The sequence below is a fragment of the Zonotrichia albicollis genome, chromosome 2, assembly GCF_047830755.1.
Source record: "Zonotrichia albicollis isolate bZonAlb1 chromosome 2, bZonAlb1.hap1, whole genome shotgun sequence".
Lineage (NCBI taxonomy): Eukaryota > Metazoa > Chordata > Aves > Passeriformes > Passerellidae > Zonotrichia > Zonotrichia albicollis.
In genome coordinates, this window is record NC_133820.1 from 47,226,523 (window position 1) to 47,246,874 (window position 20,352).

General features: G+C 38.0%; 1 protein-coding gene across 41 annotated transcripts in view; it reads left to right on the top strand.

The window, feature by feature from the left end:
- The window catches only part of DLG2 (discs large MAGUK scaffold protein 2), a 993,421-nt gene that overhangs the window by 952,246 nt on the left and 20,823 nt on the right, over positions 1-20,352 (top strand). For 27 of the 41 annotated variants that reach the window (XM_074535042.1, XM_074535045.1, XM_074535052.1 and 24 more), the window contains 2 exons: positions 13,195-13,294; positions 17,008-17,049. In XM_074535042.1, coding sequence (XP_074391143.1) covers positions 13,195-13,294; positions 17,008-17,049 — 142 coding nt within the window. Of the gene's footprint in view, positions 1-13,194; positions 13,295-14,194; positions 14,241-17,007; positions 17,050-20,352 lie in introns of all 41 variants that reach the window. The other 14 variants (XM_074535049.1, XM_074535055.1, XM_074535057.1 and 11 more) reach the window with 3 other exon arrangements.

A 20,352-nucleotide genomic window follows, 5' to 3' on the forward strand; every position in this document is an offset into this window, starting at 1 on the left:
ATTCATAAAACTAATGATCCCTTTTCAAATGATTCTGTGAAGAATTTAATTACTCTTGATTCCCCAAATTGTTTTTCCATTTTTGTCATCAGTGTAACATTAATCTTCCAGCCACTCAACATCAGTGTTTGATTCAGTGTTTAGGAAATTGTGTAGTTATAGGGCAAGACCACTGTAGCCTTTTGGGACCAAACCTTCCAGATGAAATGACATATTCAAGCACACACATATGTATGTGGATTGAAGGTGTCACTATTTCTATTTTGTCTTTCAGTGTCCAAAATGAAGTGCTGTAAAATGTCTAAGAGTCCACACTTTACATTTTTACTTTTTTTTTTCCAACTTTGGAAGAAATTTAGCCCAGGTAAACACAGCTGCAGTAGGCCTAGGAAAATTATTTTATTTCAAAATCAAGCTAAAATTCCAATAGGAATGAGCTTATGTGGGTCTGTGGCTTCTTTGGCTCATACATTCATGACTGTGTGGGCAAGTGTAAATGTCTTAGTTTACTCTAAAGATGAAACTGGGAGAAATCTTTTCATGGAATATTTCTAAATTTGTCCATGAGATGTGCATAGAAGCATTTAAGAAATAATTTTTTAAAAAAGAAAACAAACAAAAAAAAAACCCTTAACTGAATGCAGAGAATTCTCGGGGGTTTTGGACAGGTAAAGGTGTACCTTACTTCTGTTTTACCTGAATCATCTCACTAACCCTTCCATTGTAGAAGCAATGTTCAAGAGCTAATAACCCACAGCAAAGGTTTCCTGAGATAATACCAAAATGTCTTTGATATAACTATGATTTTGAAGCAGAAACTGCCTAGTTATTCTATGAGTTTATAAAGTCTTATGCATTTTTATCTCCTTGTACCTCATTTTTAATCCCATATCTGGAAATTAGATGCAAAGAAAGTGTTAGAGATAGGGTGACATTTGTAGTTGATCAGCTCCTTGTGTCTCACTAAAAAGGTGTTTAAGAATGCTCAGCAATATAGTTGACAAACCTGTTTGCAGGAAGAGCTAAAGGATAATCTTTCTAAAGGCCCAAAGTTCCTCTTTTTCAGGACAAACTTGTATGTTACTTCATCTATAAAGTTAATTCAACACTTTTTAAAAATGTGATTTAGAATATTAATATGACTTATTTTTTTTTCATTGGACTCCCCCAATCCACACCTTGTGAAATTAAAGTCTACAAAATCAGGATGGATACAGAAACAGGGAATGTGAATTAAAATTAGGGAGCTCTAGGGAAACCTTCTGGTCTCAAGTTTAAATAAGGCCATGGATAGTACCTTTGCATGCAATGCATAATTAAATTCCCATGCTCATTATTACAGGATATTGCATAAAAAATAAGTTGAAAAATAATTATGTAGGTTAGTAAGTAGCAAAACTTAAGACAACTTTAAAACTTTTGTCATGTAACTCAGAATATATTGTTGTTTTCAAGAAGAGATGTTATAAAAGGGAAAGGATCATATTACTTCTACTTTTCCTTTTAAACATCTCTTATTGGAGAGTGCCAAAAAGCTACTTGGCTAACTGGATCTCTGGCCTAACCCAACAGGGTTTCTTTCACATTCTGTTAATTCTGACCTAGACAAATTTATTTGTTCAAGCTCAGGGACATCACCAGCATCCAGGCCCTGTTAACACTTTTAAAGATATCAGACCAGTTAGAGATGGTAACATCTATGTAGTAAGGAAAATGATACAAAACCAGTTATAAACGGTTTCATTTCACCAAGCAAAGAATATGCTTCTATTGTGTTGACCAAGTTCAGCCTCTATCTTCATTCTTATAATTGTTGTAATGAACGTCAGCATTTTTTTTAATTGTCATTGAAGGTGGCTGGTGCATCAAATCCACCACTACAGTGCTTTGGTTCCCTAGAGCCACTCTCTGCTGCAGCAAAGGACAGGGTTTCCAGGGCACTGGAAATGTTTATATATATATATATATATATAAATAAATGAAGAGAAGATAACACACTTATGATTTCCTAAGCATTTGCTTTCTCAGTCTTTGGGGCTCACTGGTCTATGGATAATCAGTGGAAAATGGAGCAGCCCAACGTTTTATGTCTGATACTTTTGCTGGAGGAAGCCAAAGAAGTTATGTAAGCACAAACTTCATTAAAAAGTAAATTTTATGCTATGTTGAACTCAAGATCATATCTCAAGTATCTTCTGATGCTGATCTTTGCATCAGAAGGACCAGAGCATGTCAGTAGTTGTAACCAGGGTTATGTATGTACCAAAACAGCATACTGAGCTCTTGTTAACTCTCCCTACCACAGGCTCCAGACTGAACAAAAATAGCCTTTCCTTTTCTAATCCTAAAACCCAGAGTTGTTGAGGGCTTTTTGGATTTTTTAGTGAATCAAACAGAGTGTCAAGTGACAGAAATATTTCAGGAGGGAAAGAGATTAGCCAGTAATCTGCTTTTTTCTTAACTGTTGTAATTACAACAGGTCTTTCAGGAGACAAAAATAGCACCTTTTGCTTTTCTCCCTGTCAGATCACATACACTCCCTTGACTGTCTCTTGAAAATATTCCACAGTTGAAATCATAGCTCTTGGGAAGTCTTTTAGCAACACCTCAGTTTTACTAATATTTATGGGTGTTGCCTGTTTCCAGAGATGTGTTGAAATGTCAGCAAAAATGTAGATAGAACTTAATTTTATACAGAGAACTGGTTTTTTATACCACATGCCTTTTCATTTCACACCTTATCTGACCAGTGACTCCAGAATATTTTCCTATGTACAAATACTCTACTTCATTTCCCAATGAAATGAAAGTGATGTCTCCTGCAATTTCCATTTTTAATGTGTGTGTCAGAGTGTGGGGAGATATTCAGCCCATGTTCACTGGGAAGCATTCCCAGATGGGTGCCTGCCCTGGTGAGGATGCTCAGCAGGGTGCTGAACAGGGATGAGGTGCCTGCCAAGAAAAGAGACTTCCCCATCCTTTCAAAACCCCTTCCAGCTCTGCTGCTCATCAGCAGTGCAGGTCCTGGGCTGTGACCCACACCACACTGCTCCATCACTACCCATTAGGGCTCTTTTCAATTGACTTAGCTTATCATCCACAGCTCTTTTCAGATTCCTGTCAGATCGCCTACATCACACTCAGCCACCTCTTCAGTTGCCTCTGAATAAATTTATTACGACAGTCAGAAGTTTGATAGCATTTAATAATATTTCTTATGTGCAGATTCTGTTTACAGATCCCACAGATACCTGAAATGTAAGGTCATCTTCTTGCTTTATTGTCATTTTAGCAACATTGCACTGAGGCAGGAAAGCAGAAATTGAAACCTGACTGAGGTAGCAAATTTGGTGTTCTGGGGTAAACAAAACCCTCTGCATATTTAATGCACCTCTCCTCCAAGTGTCAAAATCCAGTGACCAACAGAATTTGATACAGAGGACACTTTTGACAGTTTTAAGCATTTAAAGGAGGCAGGGGAGAAAGCCAAACAAATAAACCCACATGTTTCCAAACCGTTTATGCTCTACAGAAATCATCATATTTTCAGCCCTAGTCATCCAAACAAAGCAAAACTGGTCTTTGGGAACCTCAGGTGGTCACCTCTGCCCTGAGGGTTTCTTCTGTAACTTTCTCCTATATTTCAGATTTGTCTAATCTCTGCTTAAAGACCTGCCACAACAGATATTTCATATTCTTCCCAAACAGCCCACTTCAGTGCCTCACTCTCCTCATTCTTAGAAAGGGCTGGACTGCTACAGCTTAATCCTGTTTTTATTTCTTCTTCTATGACTGTCTATGGAAATTGGATTATTTGTCTTTGTCACAAAGCAGAAGCTGCAGTCACACCTGCCCTGCTGTCAGGTACAGCTTATGTGCTAGTGGTTTACCAGGGCAGATCTGGGTGTATTAATGCAGTGAAAAAGTCAATTATCTCAATTTAATCCTTGACTGATAAAAAGCATAACAGTATATTAGGCTGTCTATACCCTCTCTCTGCCTAATGAAGATTTTTTCTAACATCAATTATTTGCTAGGCTTCAATTTTCTAAGTATAAAGATTCACCTTTAGGGAGAAGCAGTTCTGTAGTCCATAATCTGAAAGTTTTCCACATATGCAGTGGATTTTGGACAACTTTTCTTTGCCCTTCTTTTCTAAAGATATTAGACACAATTAACAGATTTCCTAAAATGATTGGTACTGGGACAAACATAAAAGTAGAGGAAAAACCACAATCTGACTACATTCAAAAAGCTGCTGATTTGGAGAGCCCATTAGCACTCAGTCTGTAGTGTTCAGGGTCATCATTCCTGAGAGGCAAAGGGCATTCCTCATTGCAGGGTACAATTTCCTCACAAGAGGAAGCACAGGGGCAGGCACTGATCTCTTCTCTGTTGTGACAGAACTCAAGGGAATGGCCTGGAGTCAGGGGAGGTTTAGGTTGGATATTGGGGAAAAGTTCTTCACCCAGAGTGGGGCTGGGCAATGAACAGGCTCCCCAGGGACGTGCTCACAGCCCCAGCCTAGAGTTCAAGAAGTGTTTGGACAATCCTCTCAGACCCATGGTGTGACTCAGGGATGGTTCTGTGCAGGGCCAGGAACTGGACTCAGTGATCCTTGTTGGTCCCTTCCTACTCAGGATATTTTATGATTCTATGGGTTTTTTGTGTTGGATTTAAGTTCTGTCAAAAACTTTAAAACCTCCAAAATGGTTAAACTTTGGGTGTCATGGAAGAATCAGATCTCAGCATTGTTCTTGTTTGTGGAACAACTTGTTTCTGGAAGGAGGTGACTTCTTCCCACATAGGAGTGTGCTGGTTTTAAAACCAGCAGTAAATTAAACTCCAAATAAGCCACTCCCACTGGATGACTGCCAGTGATGGGTACCCAGCTTTTCCTGCTGAATCCTCACAACCCAGGGATGATGTATGTGGTATAGAACAACAACTTGGTCACACACTCACAGCACTAAAGTCCACCCCCTCTCTGTAGCCAGGACAAGGAGGAAAATCTGAATCTCATTTGTCCAACTGCCCTTACTCTTCCATGAGTTTTCACATCCTCCACAGCTCTGTCTTCATGATGAAGTTGTTGCCAGGTCTTGGATGTTGGCTGCACTTTTGGATTGACCTGAGCCTGCAATATTGGACTGCCCTGACCATTCCCCTTGAGCTGAACACTTTTTGCTCAGCATTTCTCCAAGGTGCATTAGAAATAGTGCTGTCATCAGCATCTGCTTCACTCATGTGCTGGAGTAATCAAATGAAGTTCAAATGATAAAACAGCACATAGCCAGAAAGATTTCACTGTATGGATTCTTGTTGTTCCAGGTTATCTTGAGGCACTCTCCAAAGACATGCAGTAATTTAGCAATAATGTATGTTGGGTCCAGGTACAGTCAAAAATAAAGGAAAACAAGTGAGTCATCAGTTTTAATTTATGTCATGGCAGCAGTGTTGGCTCTGGCAGGGAACTGATGCACCTTGAAGAATCTTGGTTTTAAGAAGGTGAATCAGTTCTAGTAATTGTGAAAAAATGACTGTCAAGTCAAATCTGAGGCTTTTACCCAGCTGAAGTGAAGAAATTTGTTTCTGTAGCATTCTTTCAAAAATCCAGTAGAGTGTTTGAAAAAATGTCTTTCAAATTGAAAGAAATATTAAAGTAAAAAATCTTTGTGTCTGTTTTCCATATTTCATTTTGTTGAGAAGGACAAATTCTAAATATCAGCCAGCAATTTGTAAGCAAAGTGGATCAGAGTAGAAATTTGAGAAATAAAGGATTTGTCACTGAATTTATCAAGATGATTAAAAACGTTTCTGCCTATTGGCATCTTGTCACTCAAATTAAATACTAAAAGAGTCATTTTTCACTTCGTAAGCAATATAAGCACAGATATTTTGTAGATTTTACTGTTTTTTCTGTAATTTTTCTGTAATTCTGATAACTGTGTGGAGTTTTATTTATAGGATAATGTTGTTTCTTAGGTGGTCATAATAGTAGGGACTAGAGTAGTTGTACTTCCTATCCCACAAGAAGTTTGTGTCATCCCTACTTAGGTAAGAGAAATCTTTAGGAAAGTCGCTGACAAAAAGATATGTGGTGCAATGTTTAAATCAGTCACAGCTTAAATATAACACAGTGAAAATTTGCTAGCACAGGTAAAATACCAAAGTTTAAAGCTGAGAGTTAATTGTTTTTCTTCTAAGCTGTTCCAGCAGAAATTTGTGCTGAGCATGCGTGGTCTGTTTTTATAACTTGCTGTCTAATATCCAGAATAAATAGTAGGAAGTTTGTATGTATGTATAGATAATGCCATAGTTACTTGGGTTTTCTTCTAAAAAATTGGTTGAAAAGAAAAATTTGTAGTATTGGCAGTAGACATTGTGAAAGAATTAAAAAGACAACAACATTTTCTTCTAGTAAGATATCACACAAAGATCCAGAAGTGTGGAGTTTATCATCATCAACACTCATCCAGAAGAGACATGCTCAATATTTCACATCTTTCTTTCTGATTCAGTTAAATTAAAGCAGCTCAGTGATTGCCCCAGTGACTCAGAGACCATGTTTGGAAGGTTATAGGGACACAGGAACTGCCAAAGTCCATCTAACTTGATATCCTGCTTGTGAGACTGGGGCCGTGAGATGCATTACTGCAAGATGTGGGAGCTTCACCTCCTAAACAAACCTCAAACGAGTCTTTTAGAAACTGGCTTTGGGTTTGTTTGCCCATGCCTTTATTTGTTTTAACTTTAGCTGTAAGGCCTAAATAAATCAATGTATTCAATTGAAACCAAGAACCTGGTATGATTTGTCTGCTGAGCCAGACCCTTGCCATAATTCATCCTGCTATACCAGTCACTCTTCCTTTAACTCAAAAGGGAAATCCGGAAGATTATCTTGTCCAACTCTCTTTCCATAAGTACAGTTTGAAGGCATGTGGGTATTGTAAATCTTTCTCCACTACTCCATAACAAAGTAAGAGTAATAAAGGTCTTTTTGCAACTTATTTTATGCAGGTCCATTTAATGCAGTGGTTGGCACTTGCACAAGTGCACAGCACTTGAATGCATGAATAACATACATCAGCTCTAAGTGGGAAAGTCCCTTGTCAGGAAAAAATATTGAGCAGCATAGAGGAACATTTAGGACAATGTCAAAAACACTTTCTGATTTCAGTTGGAGACTTGAGAAAGGAGAGGAAGACCTTCACAGTTCCCATTTGGTTGCAGTGAGGTTGGCTAGGTCCAGGCCCACACTGGACCACAGCACAATTCTGAGATGCTGCATTTGTGAGCATCTCATCACAGAAACAGAGATGTTGGAGCTGGGAGAGGATTGCTGTTTAGTTCTTTTCCCTTCACCACCCCCTTCTCTCCAAGCACTGCAGTGTTATTCCCCACAGTACTTAAGATTAGCAGATTTGTTTTAAATGTGAAAAAATTATCTAGGCTTTTCACTCCCCTTGGGTCGGATTATTCTACATCCAAATTGATTTCGCTGTCAAGGAGCTTTGCCCTTTCTTATTTTCATGCTATCAATTCCAGTGCTGCTGTTTGAACAATTCCTTCCCACTTGTATTGTGGTGTACAACCTGCAGATAAGTGTAAATTACTTTGGCTGTCACGTAAGCAAGATTTTATGTTGCTCTTTCATCTTGCTAACATTGATATACCCATGCAAATTAGCATAGAAAAGTGCTCCCTTCATACCTTGCACCAAGTTAAATAGAGCTTTGCAAAATTGGAAATACTGATTTTACGTGTTTTCTTCAAAGTCTATTAGTCTTTCTTCTCCCCTGGTAGTTTATGTTGGTTATAACTGTTGTTTTTCAGGAATTAAAATTGAGTTGCTGGCAGACAGCAAGCAATAATTCAGTCTTAAAAAAAAAAAAAGTATTAAAATTTCATACTTATGAATACTAAGCCACCCTACCCTGGTCTGGAGAAGCTAGACATCATGAGTTTTTAATCAGGCTTTTACTTTTTCATCTTGGATTGCCAACACCCAAATCTCCCTACAGCTTCATGGGAAAACTAAGCAAGCAGAGTTACTTTCATCTAAGCTTCTTCTCACCCAGTTGGTTCTCACTTATCAAAACAGATTATGGTACAAAAATTCAATAAGGAATGACTGTAGCCCAGGCTTGAAGTATCTAAGAAAACTAAAGGCTGAACTCAACAGAGTATGGATGTCCTTCCCCTTGCATCTCATAAAAAATCATAGGGAAGTTGGCTAGTGCTGTTTGCCAGGGTTTAACTCTGTGTGCAGAATGAGAATGGAAGATCCACATCTCAGGGAATTTACTCTGTGATCCCTGGACAGCCAGGCTTACAGCTGCCACTGAGAACTCCTCAGCTTATCTTCTGCATGTCTGCAGGGACACCATGAGACGCTTTCTGTGTGTGTGAGCCCAGGCCATGGCCCAGTTTGGGGTCACACCAGGAAAGCAGGAACGGCTCAATAGCAGGGGCAACCTCTAGACTTGGTCAGATCATTTAACCTGAGATTTCAAATTCATCATGGCTTGGGATTGCCAGGAGAAAAAGCCCACTATAAAACCAGTGAGGTGATATATATGCTTCCAAGGAGAAATAACACTGAGTATATGTTACAGTTCAAATATTTTCTTTCTGGCGTCAGTGCAAATTTTTGGTAGGATGGGAGAGATTTAAAATATATACTATAGCGATCTATAAAATTAAAATATTTAAATATAGGGATTTAACGGTGTTTGAGTACTCCATCTTTTATTAAAGTCAGTATTCAAATGAGTAAATGAATCTCTTTAATATAAAAAGTGTCAGTTAAATATAGAGAAAAGGATTGCAAGGACATAATGTTGATAATAAATTTTGTAGATTTTTGTAGAAGGGTGAGTACATGAGGAATTTTCATTTGGCTTAGGCCAAAATCAGGTATTAAATAAGAAGAAAAAGAAAACCACATTGCAGATAAGAAGCAGTAAAATTAATTTCTCATGTACACTGCTAGACCAATCTGAGAACAAAACTGACATACATAATCACAGAATATAAAAACTAGGTTAAAGCATATCTCAAACTTGCCTAAAATTAGATGGTATATGAAATCCATCTACACCCTGTAAAAAAGAATTTCACAGCCAGTGATCTGGAACAGCTTTCTCTCAGGTGGTCCCTATACACTGGTTCCCCACTGATGACTGAGGATTAGCATTTGTTGAATTAAATGGCAAAAGAAAGCATTCCTGAAGCAGTTGGGAGTTTATTTACTTTGAGAAAACAAATTTGTCAGATCACCATAAAAAAAAAACTTTCCCCAACATATTTAGGATCTTCTGCAAAGCCTAAAGAGGACAAGTTGTGTGTGTCAAGATCCCATCTGCACTAAATAGCAGGGGTTGAATCAGCTACACTCTGAAAAAAAAGTGGGAAGAAGCTCAAAGTAAACAACAATATAGTTGCCTATTACAGTGTGGTAAAACTATCAAATTACTGTGTTTTGTGATGTTTACCACTACAAAGAAAATTTTGAGATTGGATTGTTTATTTAATATTACATGAAAATTTCCTTTAAAAAACACTACCCTATTAGCTGATGAGTAACATATTCATGGCTGCTGAGCCTAGGGAAGAACATTTAGAATACAAAACTGATGCTGACACAAAAAAGTACCCAAGTGGGTTTTTGAGAAGCAGAAACACACTGAGGTTTAATGTCTGTCACAACCAGGGAAGGTTGGTATGTGTAACCAGGGACATCTGGGGATACTTGGTCAAGCCACAGTGCTCCAGGCACATCACAATTATTTTTCTTGGCTTCTTCAAAACACAATCTATGCTTAAGTAGTATCAAACAAGGATTCAGGGCATGAGTGAACACTTTCCTCCCCTATTTTTTCTGAGAAGAGGCTCTTCTATTGCAGATCAAGTACTATCAATGATGTCACTGTTCTGTTGTCAAACAAATTGAAAATTTCATTTGCCTTTTAGTGTTAGGCACTTGACTGTTTGAAGTGCCTCCTACTTCTGTTGCCTAGGTTAGTGGTGATCTGTGTGATGGCAGTGACATATACAAATAATCTCTTGTACAGGTTTTTCACTGCCGCTGAAATGCCTGAGTTATTTGCCATTACAAGTTTTTACATTATCATGGCAAAAAAACTGCAACTTACAAGGAATCCATTTTCAGGCACTTTTTCACTGACTTTCAGAATCTCTGCCTGCATAAACGCTGTTGAATCAGGCTAAGCTTGCTATCACAATTGCAATTCCAGTTGCATGCAACTTTTGTATCAGGTGGAGAGATGTAGGCAAATAACTCTGTCTTATTTATCCTACATCTATTTCAGAGCTTCCCAGAAGCATATGGAGCCTATGGCTCCAGAGTATTTGACAGGTCCAAAGTTTCCATTGTACTGAAATAAAATTTCTCAAATACATCTGAGATTTGGAGTTTAACCTAGCTACAGATCCTCATACACGTGATCCTTTCTTAAAAAAGAAAATACACACTCAGTGTTGGTCTCTACTTTCCACCAATGGAGCAAAATCTGGAATTAACATGGTGTGTACCATAGAAAATACGGTTTTATTCTGTGTGAGTCTCCCTCTTCTTTCTTTGCCAAGCCCCTTCTCTCTATTCATTAGAGATATAAATCATGATATCTGTTAGAAGCCTTTTTGGGGTTGTCAGCAGGATTTCATATCCTTAAGGTGGAGACCATCAGCCGGACTTCAATACCAATTATATTGCATGCAAAACCAAAGTCAAGGCTCTTGTCTTTGATTCCTTGTGAAGAAACATACTTAATTTAAGAAAACAAACACTTGTTTTCTTAAACTAACTGCTCATTCAGTTAGTACTAAGGACTAATTATTTCTATAAGTTTGCAGAGCCAGACCCACTTTAATGTTTTATAATATTTTACAGCTTCTTTGTTATTTAAAATATAAACCCTCTGACTACACCATGCTAGTATATAAGGTCATTGACATGAATATACACATTGATTAATCTATAGAAATATTATCACATGCATAAACATATTTGTTTATGGATATTAATATGATTAGATCAGCCTTATTTTAGGAAGAAATCTTTTTACTAGTGTGAATACAGTGACATAATCACACATGATGGTCATGTGCTGTAAATTGCCAGATTTTGGTCATCCAAATTGAAGTGGAACAATATCTTATTAAAAAAGCAACCCAGTACTTGAAACAGCAAAAGGAGAAAATTTGTATATAACAGTATAAAATATCTGTCTAATTTGGTGTGTACTGTTAGATCATGCAGAAATGGGAAAATAATATATGCTTTTCTGGTGAAAATGTACTTTATGAAGTTTTTGCTCTAGACCACTAGGGAAAAAATTGAAACAATATATAAGTGTTATTTCTTATATTTTCTGTGAAACACAGCATATTTATTTATTAATTTGATAACGTTCTCTTGAATTCCAAAGTGCTGTAATGAAGTTATTGTAATTTTAAAACCCCCTTGCTTTTTGAGGTGTTATTGTTTGTATATATATTTTTCCCTTTTAAAGTGTGTAGTGCCAATTGCATTACTATGTCAAATTCAGATAAATCATGATAAACAACATTTTCACAAACAGAAATGTTAACATGCTACATTCCTTTCTTTGGAAAAGTAAAAGAAATTATCACAGAAAACACATTTTAATTTAATTATGTCCATTAGGTCATTAAAGTGATGTAATGAGCATGTCAGTCCTCCTTTCATCCATAGATTACTTTAATCCTTCATGTGCTTATTTTTTTTTCCCTCTGGCTTTCTTTCATACTTGCTTTGTTTTGAATTTGCATGCTGTCTGGATTATTTGTGCATGACCTCCACTTTAATTTCACATTGAATGTTTACATACTCTGAGAGATTTTCATGGATCATTTATTCTACATGTGCATTTTTTTCTTTGTTTTCAGTTACTAAACTTTAAATATGCTTGAAATGTAAAAGTGGTATGAAACTTTCGTGACATGAGTATGCAACTATTTCAACAGATTTTCAGTATCCATCTTTCAGAAATACATGTTTTAAACCACATTTTATTTCATTATTTCAAAATGTAAGGAAAGAAATTGTATTCTAAAACTCAAAATATATTCCATTGCAGAACTGGAGCCAAATACTGGTTATATTCAATTTCAGCAATGACAAGCATATGAGATTGGTCCTTTAAATTACTTAAGAAGGTCTCTGCTGTCTCGGAGGTCATCATTTGCAAAGTCCTGTGTATATAAGAGACTTTATAGGTCATTGACTGACAGTACAGATCAGTCTGCAGCTCTGTGTGCCCTCAAGAATGCCAGCTTCTTTCAATTGACTCTATAGGGACCCTATTTCCTTATTTAGTATCTGAAATAAGTGTCCCAAGTAGGCATATCCTGTTTTTACACAGGATAGTCCTGTAAGTCCTTGCAACTGTTTATGAAGTCAAAGGTTTTATCATGCAAGAAACACCAGTTTCTTCCATATTAATTTCTGATTTGAAGAATTACAGCAAAATATGTTGATCAACATGCAATGAAATCCTGCTTATCAGCAGAATTCCGTTTCTAAATCACTTGGAACTAAAAGTATATCCAGTGAAACCTAATGCATAAATATACATCTATAAAATAGAACAAAGTTGGGGTTTTTTTCATAATGTTTGAAAGAAGCATTAAAACACACATAAGAAGTTGTCAATAATGAGGCCAAATAAGATATTATGAAATCAACAGCACCTACCAGTAAAGAATTTTAATATTAATTAACACAGGGCTGAATTCACACACTATAAGCAAATCAAAGGCTTCTGCTTTCCACATTACAGCCTGTTCTTTTCAGAGAGCTAATTAATTCTGTGCGCAGTCTGCTGTGATTAAAGATGGATGCCTTGATCCCGAAGCATGCTGAACCATCTGTAGCCCTTCATCCAAACAAGCCAAGCACTACAGTTTCCAAGTAAGGAGCTGTACATTGTAACTCCGGACCTCTGGAGTCAAATTGATCCGGTCTTCAGGAGCTTTGCCTTTAAATTTCAGACCTCACCACATCTCTGATTCTTTGCAGCCACTTAGTTTGTGCTGATTTGAGTCACTACAGTTCTCTCCACTTTTACAAACTAGTTGTTTTGTCAGCATGAGTGTGACAACAATTAGACGTCCCTGTTTTTGCCCCATGCCTTTTCTCCTTCACAGTCATTCAATGACAAGCGTAAAAAGAACTTCATCTTTTCACGAAAATTCCCATTCTACAAGAGCAAGGAGCAGAGTGAGCAGGAAACAAGTGATCCAGAACGTAAGTAACCTCTTGGAGACGATGTCACATGCAGCAGCACAACAAATGGGTGACACGCATGATGCCAGTATCCCACACATCTAGGCAAATATCTGTCATAGGCAGGAAGGAGAGGTATTACTACTGTGACCAATGTATGACTGCAGTTTGGATCCAGCTTCTCCTTCCATCTCTGGAAACACTATTTTCAGAAGAATAAAGCAGTGTAAAGCAGTGACCTTAACTTTTGGAAGCAGAAATACGGCTCCTCAAAGTTGTTGTGACACCTGTCATAAATCCAAAATTGTCTCTCAGAAATATTCCCAGATCAGAATTGGCTCAAAATAAGGCAAACATGATTTCTTTCACATACTAAAATAATTAGTTTTGAAAATATCTAATCTTTTTTTTGCCTTTGACTTTCACCAAGTTGATTTCCATTGGCAGCTTCTCTGGAAGTTTTAATTGTTAAGGGAAGCAACCATGTTAACACCTTAAAGAACTAAACTGGTTCTTGGAATGTGTACCACCACAAGCATTTATTCCTTGCTTAAATTATATAGGGAACCAGCATTATTAAAAATATTTGCTAGTCCCAAGCCCAAATATTCACTTTTCTTTCCTTAATAATTCTGTCCTAAATTTATCCAGTGAGGATAGTTTCTGGAACTTTATATATCTGGTTGTTCCTTCTTCCTCACAGCTCCAAAAGGCACATTTCACAGTCACTGCCTCTTTCTTTGGCTGAATTTCCATAGAAATTGGGTCTAAATTTGTTTCATAAAGAAAAGGCAGGGATCCAGATTGCTCAATCTACATGGTCAGTCATGGTAGTATCCATTTCAACTCCACTGACTTCTTCCTTCCTCTTCTGCGGCTGTTCTTCCTTTCTCATTGCTCTCTCTGGGGACTTCCGTGCAGGACATCCCCGGATTAGGTGACGACGGTTATGGAACAAAGACTCTGAGTAAGTTCCCAGGAATGGTCACTGTAAACCCTTTTTTGTTTTGTTTTGTTTTGGCTTCTGTTTCTTCTCTGAGGACCCTCCACTCCTAGCATGCACAAGATAGAGTTTTATTTGTTACCCAGCTGTGAATGCCTTACAAATGTTTCAATCGTTCTGTTCTGCATGACGGTATTAAATAACATACAGTGTATCAAGCAGACACTTTCACTTCTTTTGTAATAACACCTTTTGTTTCTGACAGTATATTATTGTTCCCATCATGGCAGTTCTGTAGAGTAGCATACCTAGAACGTGTTTTGCTGCCTAGACTGTTCTTTTCAGCAACAATCCCTTCCTCTCCATCTAAAGGGAAAATTAAACATTTTAACATGATCACATCCTGAGGAGATCAATAGAAAATTAGTTCATGCTGTTGCTTCTGCATTTTCAGCTTTTTGCATGGGAGTGTTTGTTACTTTGCTGAATTTTTAGATTAGTATTTCTTATTAATGGAAGAAGTCATTTGCAGGCTAGAGAAGATCTTGCATTTTCCAAAGCTAATTTTGGACCAGTTTTCACCATTAGCAACCTATTCTCTGTCACACAACTTTAATCATTTTTTTTTCTGATGCAGCAATCCTGTCTCAAGACTTGGCATTGCAGAGTGTATAATGTGTCAGATAATTGCTCAGAAACAATTTTTCTTCCTCAAAATGTGAACCAGAAAAACTGCATAGAATGAAATATTTGCTGCTGACTTCCACATATATAGCTTTATTAAATTCTGTATCCAGAGCTAAATAACGTAAACAAAATGCCACTTGCATGCATTTGGCTACTTGTTCCTCAGTTGTTTTTCCTTTTCTTAAGCACCAAGTAATCGGAGCAAAATGTGTGTTAATGTTGCATTGCCTACTGTTTTGTGTGTGCTTTTTAATTGCAGGAATGCACATCCATGCACACAGTTTTGGAGATTATTCTGTTTCTGACTGAATTGTTGAAGGAACATTTTAATGGTTTAACTTAACGCCATGCAGTGGCTCACAATTTAAAGATGAAAGCTTTATCTCTTGTACCAGGAAGAACAGTTCTGCAAGACTGGTTTTGTCAGTGATAGACAGCAAATGTCACTGCCACCTGAATTTTAACAATTCTGTGATCATTTAAGTGTCACAGCAGCTCATTAGCAACAAATGCAGATCCTTCCCTGCTAGAGAAAAGTAAAATACTTCAGATCTGACAACCTTCCTGAATATGTGTCCTTACAAAGAGAATAGTCCATAACATCCAACCATTTGAAAGTTACCTGAATTCTGCAAATTGATATGGAACAAAGTAGTACTAAGGTGCTGTATAGGCTGTAATGCCTGTATTAATATTGCACCTAGTTTTACATTACTGGTACACCTCTAGACAGTCCCACCAATCCAAATTTTGTTCGTTTTCAACTCAGACATGCTTTTTAAATGACAGTTGTTACCATAAAGGATATTTGTTATTTTTAAATAAAGTTGTTCAGGGTCCTGTATAGCACATAATTTTGAGATAACCCTTGTTAACTAGCTATGAAATGTCTGAAAGTTATGCTGTTTTCTTCAAAATATGAGTTGAATTTTTAAAAGCTTCTTCCTAGGCCCAAGATCAAGGTTTCCCATTACTTTTTATCACATATCATCCCTTCCCATTTTTTCTGCTCCAGTAGCCCCACCATTCCCAATCTATGAACCCTAAGACATTAGATTGGTACATGGATGGAAGGCAGCACCTTGCAGAGAACTTTGGCACTGTTCCTGCCTTTCTCATTAACCCAGGGTGCTCCCAGATGTACAGCCATTATTGGCTTCTAAATGTCCTGGACCAGCTGAAAAGCTTCAACTGCCAAATGATCTTTCAGGTGCAAAGTAATCAGCATTTCTGCCAGAAAAAAAAAAACTGTTTAATGTGGTCCTGCAGACCTCCTGGAGAGCATATAGCATGTTCTTACTGTCCATAGTCTGCTGACTACAGTTTTGGAATTATTTTCAATAATATGGTTATAGAAACAGAACACCTGAATTGACAAACCAGAAGACTGACCCATCGTGATATTTCTTATATTCATGTTCACCCATCCAGACTGGTCTGCTAAAGATTTTCAAACTCCAGCTCAAATCCTGAGGCTAGACAATATCTGGAAAAATATTTTTCTTCTTTTTTTTCTCCTTAGTTTTTTAATTGGATTTGTCTTCTTTATTTTTTCCCCTGTTTGGACATGATAGATTAGATACAGTTACAATATTTCATACCAAAATAACTGTCATGTTAATCTGTTAATCTTTGTGCACAGTCCTGTGGGATAGTGCACAGTGATTAAAGACAGACACAGGCTGGAAGTTTAGCAGGAATAGTTTCAATGCGTTAATGATGCACATCACTGATAGTGCAGAATATCAGCAGACACTTGCATTTCAATAAATTGCTCAAGACATCAAGAGAGATCCAAGTTGATCATAATATACATTGAAATGAAGTTATCAGAGATGTCATTTACTGTCTATCACAAAAAGACATCATTTTGCCATGGCACATATCAGTAGCTAATACATACAGTCTCTTTCTGAAATGCCACAAGAGAGAAAGCTTTCATTTTATCTCTGTAAAATATCTGAGCATTTTCGGGTGATGTCACTGCACAGCTTTTATTTCTGCTCTGCATAACTACCTTTGCATGACTGTGGCAGTTCTTTTAAGTTTCTGCAGCTCTGTGGTGCTTGGTTATGTTCTTTAATTTGCTGTACTGTTCTTGCAGAACATGTTTCTTCTAATGCCAGCGATAGTGAAAGTAGCTACAGTAAGTTACTGCTTTCATTAGAGTCCTTTTATTTTGCATTGCTTGTTTTGTTTCTTTTATTTTGTTTCTCTCCTTGCTACTCTTTTGTTAATGTTAAAAAGATCACTGGAGCAAATGGCTTGGAATTCAAATTTATGACCATGTCTTGAGTACAAAGATATAAAAGAAAACTGGCAAACTTTATAAGAGAAGGGAGAAAGGTTGTTACTTATGATGTATGAGGGACATAAAAGTAAACCTGGCTTTGGGTAGCCTATGCAAGTCAGGATTCTTTCATTTAGTGACAAAAGTTTATTTCAATGGGGGTGGGGGGAAGTTTCTTGATCTTTTAAGAGTAAAGTTACTGCACAACCATAGTCAAATCTGTAAGAGGGATCTTTTCTACAAGGTCGCAATTTTTTCTTGCATTTCTGCATGCCTATATGGATGGCTAAGAAACAGTAGCAGAAATTTTATTGGGCCCTTAATTTTGACAGTACAGATTTCCTAATTCATACTACAGTCTTAAAACAAGGTAAGATAGACCTTCACTGCTTAGGCACTGCCACTGAATGTCACTGATACCATGTAGATGGGGGTCCCAAACCTGCAGTCTGGTTTGCTGGGATTTACAGACTCCATGTGATCACATAACTAAGAGGCAGATTGTATGTTCTGGGTAACTCGTAGTAATGCCCATAAATTTTAAAAAAATCACTATTTTTTGTATATTCTGAAAAACAGAAAAAAAAAGGCATTAAATAAATGACTAGAAATTTAATAAAAGATAACTAAAATCACAGAGTGCTTGCTAGATCACCCAGTTGTTTCATTTATTCAAGCCATTTGCTTAACAAATCAAGTTTTCCACCAGTCACTCAGCACTTGCGCTAAGCACCCACATACATTCAGGTAATCAATGGTATCATACTTCATGTTTACTAGTCCTGGTATAACACAGCAGTTGAGCTCTGTTGATAAACACTGGTTTGTTTCAGCAAAACAGCTAACCTTATCCTATTCTGAAATGGTAAATTAGTCTGTATTCTCTTGTATTGAAAAGGTTTCCTTGAAAACAATTGCCAGAGTCACAAGAAAATGGTAGGCGCTCTTGAATTGCCAAGATCCAATTCTGAACTGGTTTATTTTTAATGTGCCCTCCACCTGGGAGGAAAGGCAGACTTTATTTTTGATTATATTTATATTGAGATTTAACATGCTCTTTCTCTGACTTTACAATCAGAAATTAATCAAAGGGTTACATTTTCAAAAGTTTGCACAAGTCAAGTCTCATCCAGACCTGAATGTTTCAGGGGGAGCTCAGGGTAGAAGCCCAGAGAAGAATGTAGATTGATGAACTGCTCCAAACAGCAGCCTTAATAGGAGTGCCCATCTGCAGCCAAATATTTGGGGCATGTCCACAAAAGCCTGTTACCAAATTTAATCATCAGACAGGCCAGGTAGCCAGTCCTTCATTGGCTGTGTAATAGCTTAAAATAAAGTATGTTTTTTAAGGTGCAAGAAAGGTAATAGAAACAATTTGGGAAAGTTAGCTGGAACACAGATACTTGGAAGAAAAAGTAGTGCTGGAGCAACAGCTGCCCATGGCAGTCACCCTCCTTCTAGAGTGGTTTCCATCTGCACAAGCTGTGCTCTCACTCCAGCAGCTTCTTGTTGGCTGGATTTTCCCACACATTACTGGTATTTCCAACAACTTCTGCCTGGTGGAGAAGATGCTGGCAGGGATTTCTTCTCTGCCCACAGGATAGCTATGCCATTAAGAAGCAGAGGAAGACCATCTTAGGTTATGCCAAATGAGGGAGGCTTTAAAATACAGAACCTGTTGCCCAAAGGGCCTGATTTCATTTGCTAAGGATTCATTGGAGTGTGCTAACATGATATTTGAAGGCATGACCATGACAAATTAGCAGCTGTGGTTCCCACATGGAAATTATTGTTTCCAATGGCCATGGTGGCACCTGAAATCTAACCTGACTGTGTTCAATTTCCACCTGGCTATGGTACATCAGCATATCTCCTGTGGAGAATTAAAGTCCTCCCAAGTCCAGATGATTAGCCTTTGAATCTTCTGGCAAAGAGATCTGAGATCTGGTATGTTGACAGTACATCCAATTGCACAGCTCATCACAGCAAATCTCCCCTGGACAAATTATGTGTCAGGAACAAACAAAAATCAGATGAGAGTGAGAGGCAGGTGGTCTGAGAGTGAAATCAACAAATTGTGAGGGCTGGAGAGAAAAGAGATGAGGCCTGTCAAAGGAAGTTCTCTTTTCACTACAGTTCTCACTTTGTGGGACTGTTGAGAAAGGGTACTGCACTATAAAAGCTTATCAGCATCTCTGATGTGGGACGAATAATTACCAGACATATTCCTCAAAGATTTCCTAAAGTATTCCTCACTGCCTCCTGATTTATTTATTCCTAAGGAATGGAGGGAAAAAAAAAAAAAAAAAAAAAAAAAGGAGTACAGTGAGTATTTCTGCTATTCTTGATTGCGTCTGGGTAGCTGGGAATGGAGCTCAGCATCAGCCACTGCCACAGAACCAAGTTTGTATTAACTCCATTTGGACCCAGCCATGTTGCAGAGTTGTTTCTCAGTGTGCTGTAGTGCCACTTTGAGGAGAGTCTGTGTGTTCAAGGTGAGGCTTGTGAGGAACACAACTACAAGTTGTTTTGCAGGGACAATATGTCTGTTGACTTGAAAACTCATCTAGCCCTCAAACTATGCACTGGTGACATAGAGCATACTTGTGACATGCAGAGGAGAAAAAAAGTAAAACTGGAAAATTAATGGGGAGTAAAAAGAAAACCACTGGAGGAATCAAGGGATTTTCACGGGGTTGTGATCCTGTCCCTGTGCCTCCTTTCTTTTCTGTTTCCCCAGAAAATTAGCAGGAGGAAAACAGTTGCCTGCCCCACTGCTTTCTGAGCTGTGGCAAGCTGGGGCAGAGTGGCTGGCTGAAAAGCTGCCTGGTGGAAAAGGATCTGGGAGTGCTGGTCAGCAGCAGCTGAACATGAGCCAGCAGTGCTCAGGTGGCCAAGAAGGCCGATGGCACCCTGGCCTGGATCAGCACCGGTGTGGCAGCAGGGGCAGAGCAGGGATTGTCCCCTGTACTGGGCACTGGTGGGGCCACAGCTCCAATCCTGTGGTCAGTTCTGGGCCCCTCACTACAACAAAAAACACTGAGGGCCTGGGGCGCATCCAGAGAAGGCCAACGGAGCTGGGGAAGGGTCTGGAGCAGAAGTCTGATGAGGAGCAGATGAAAAGAGATTGTAGTGAGGTGGAGTTAGTTTCTTTTCCCA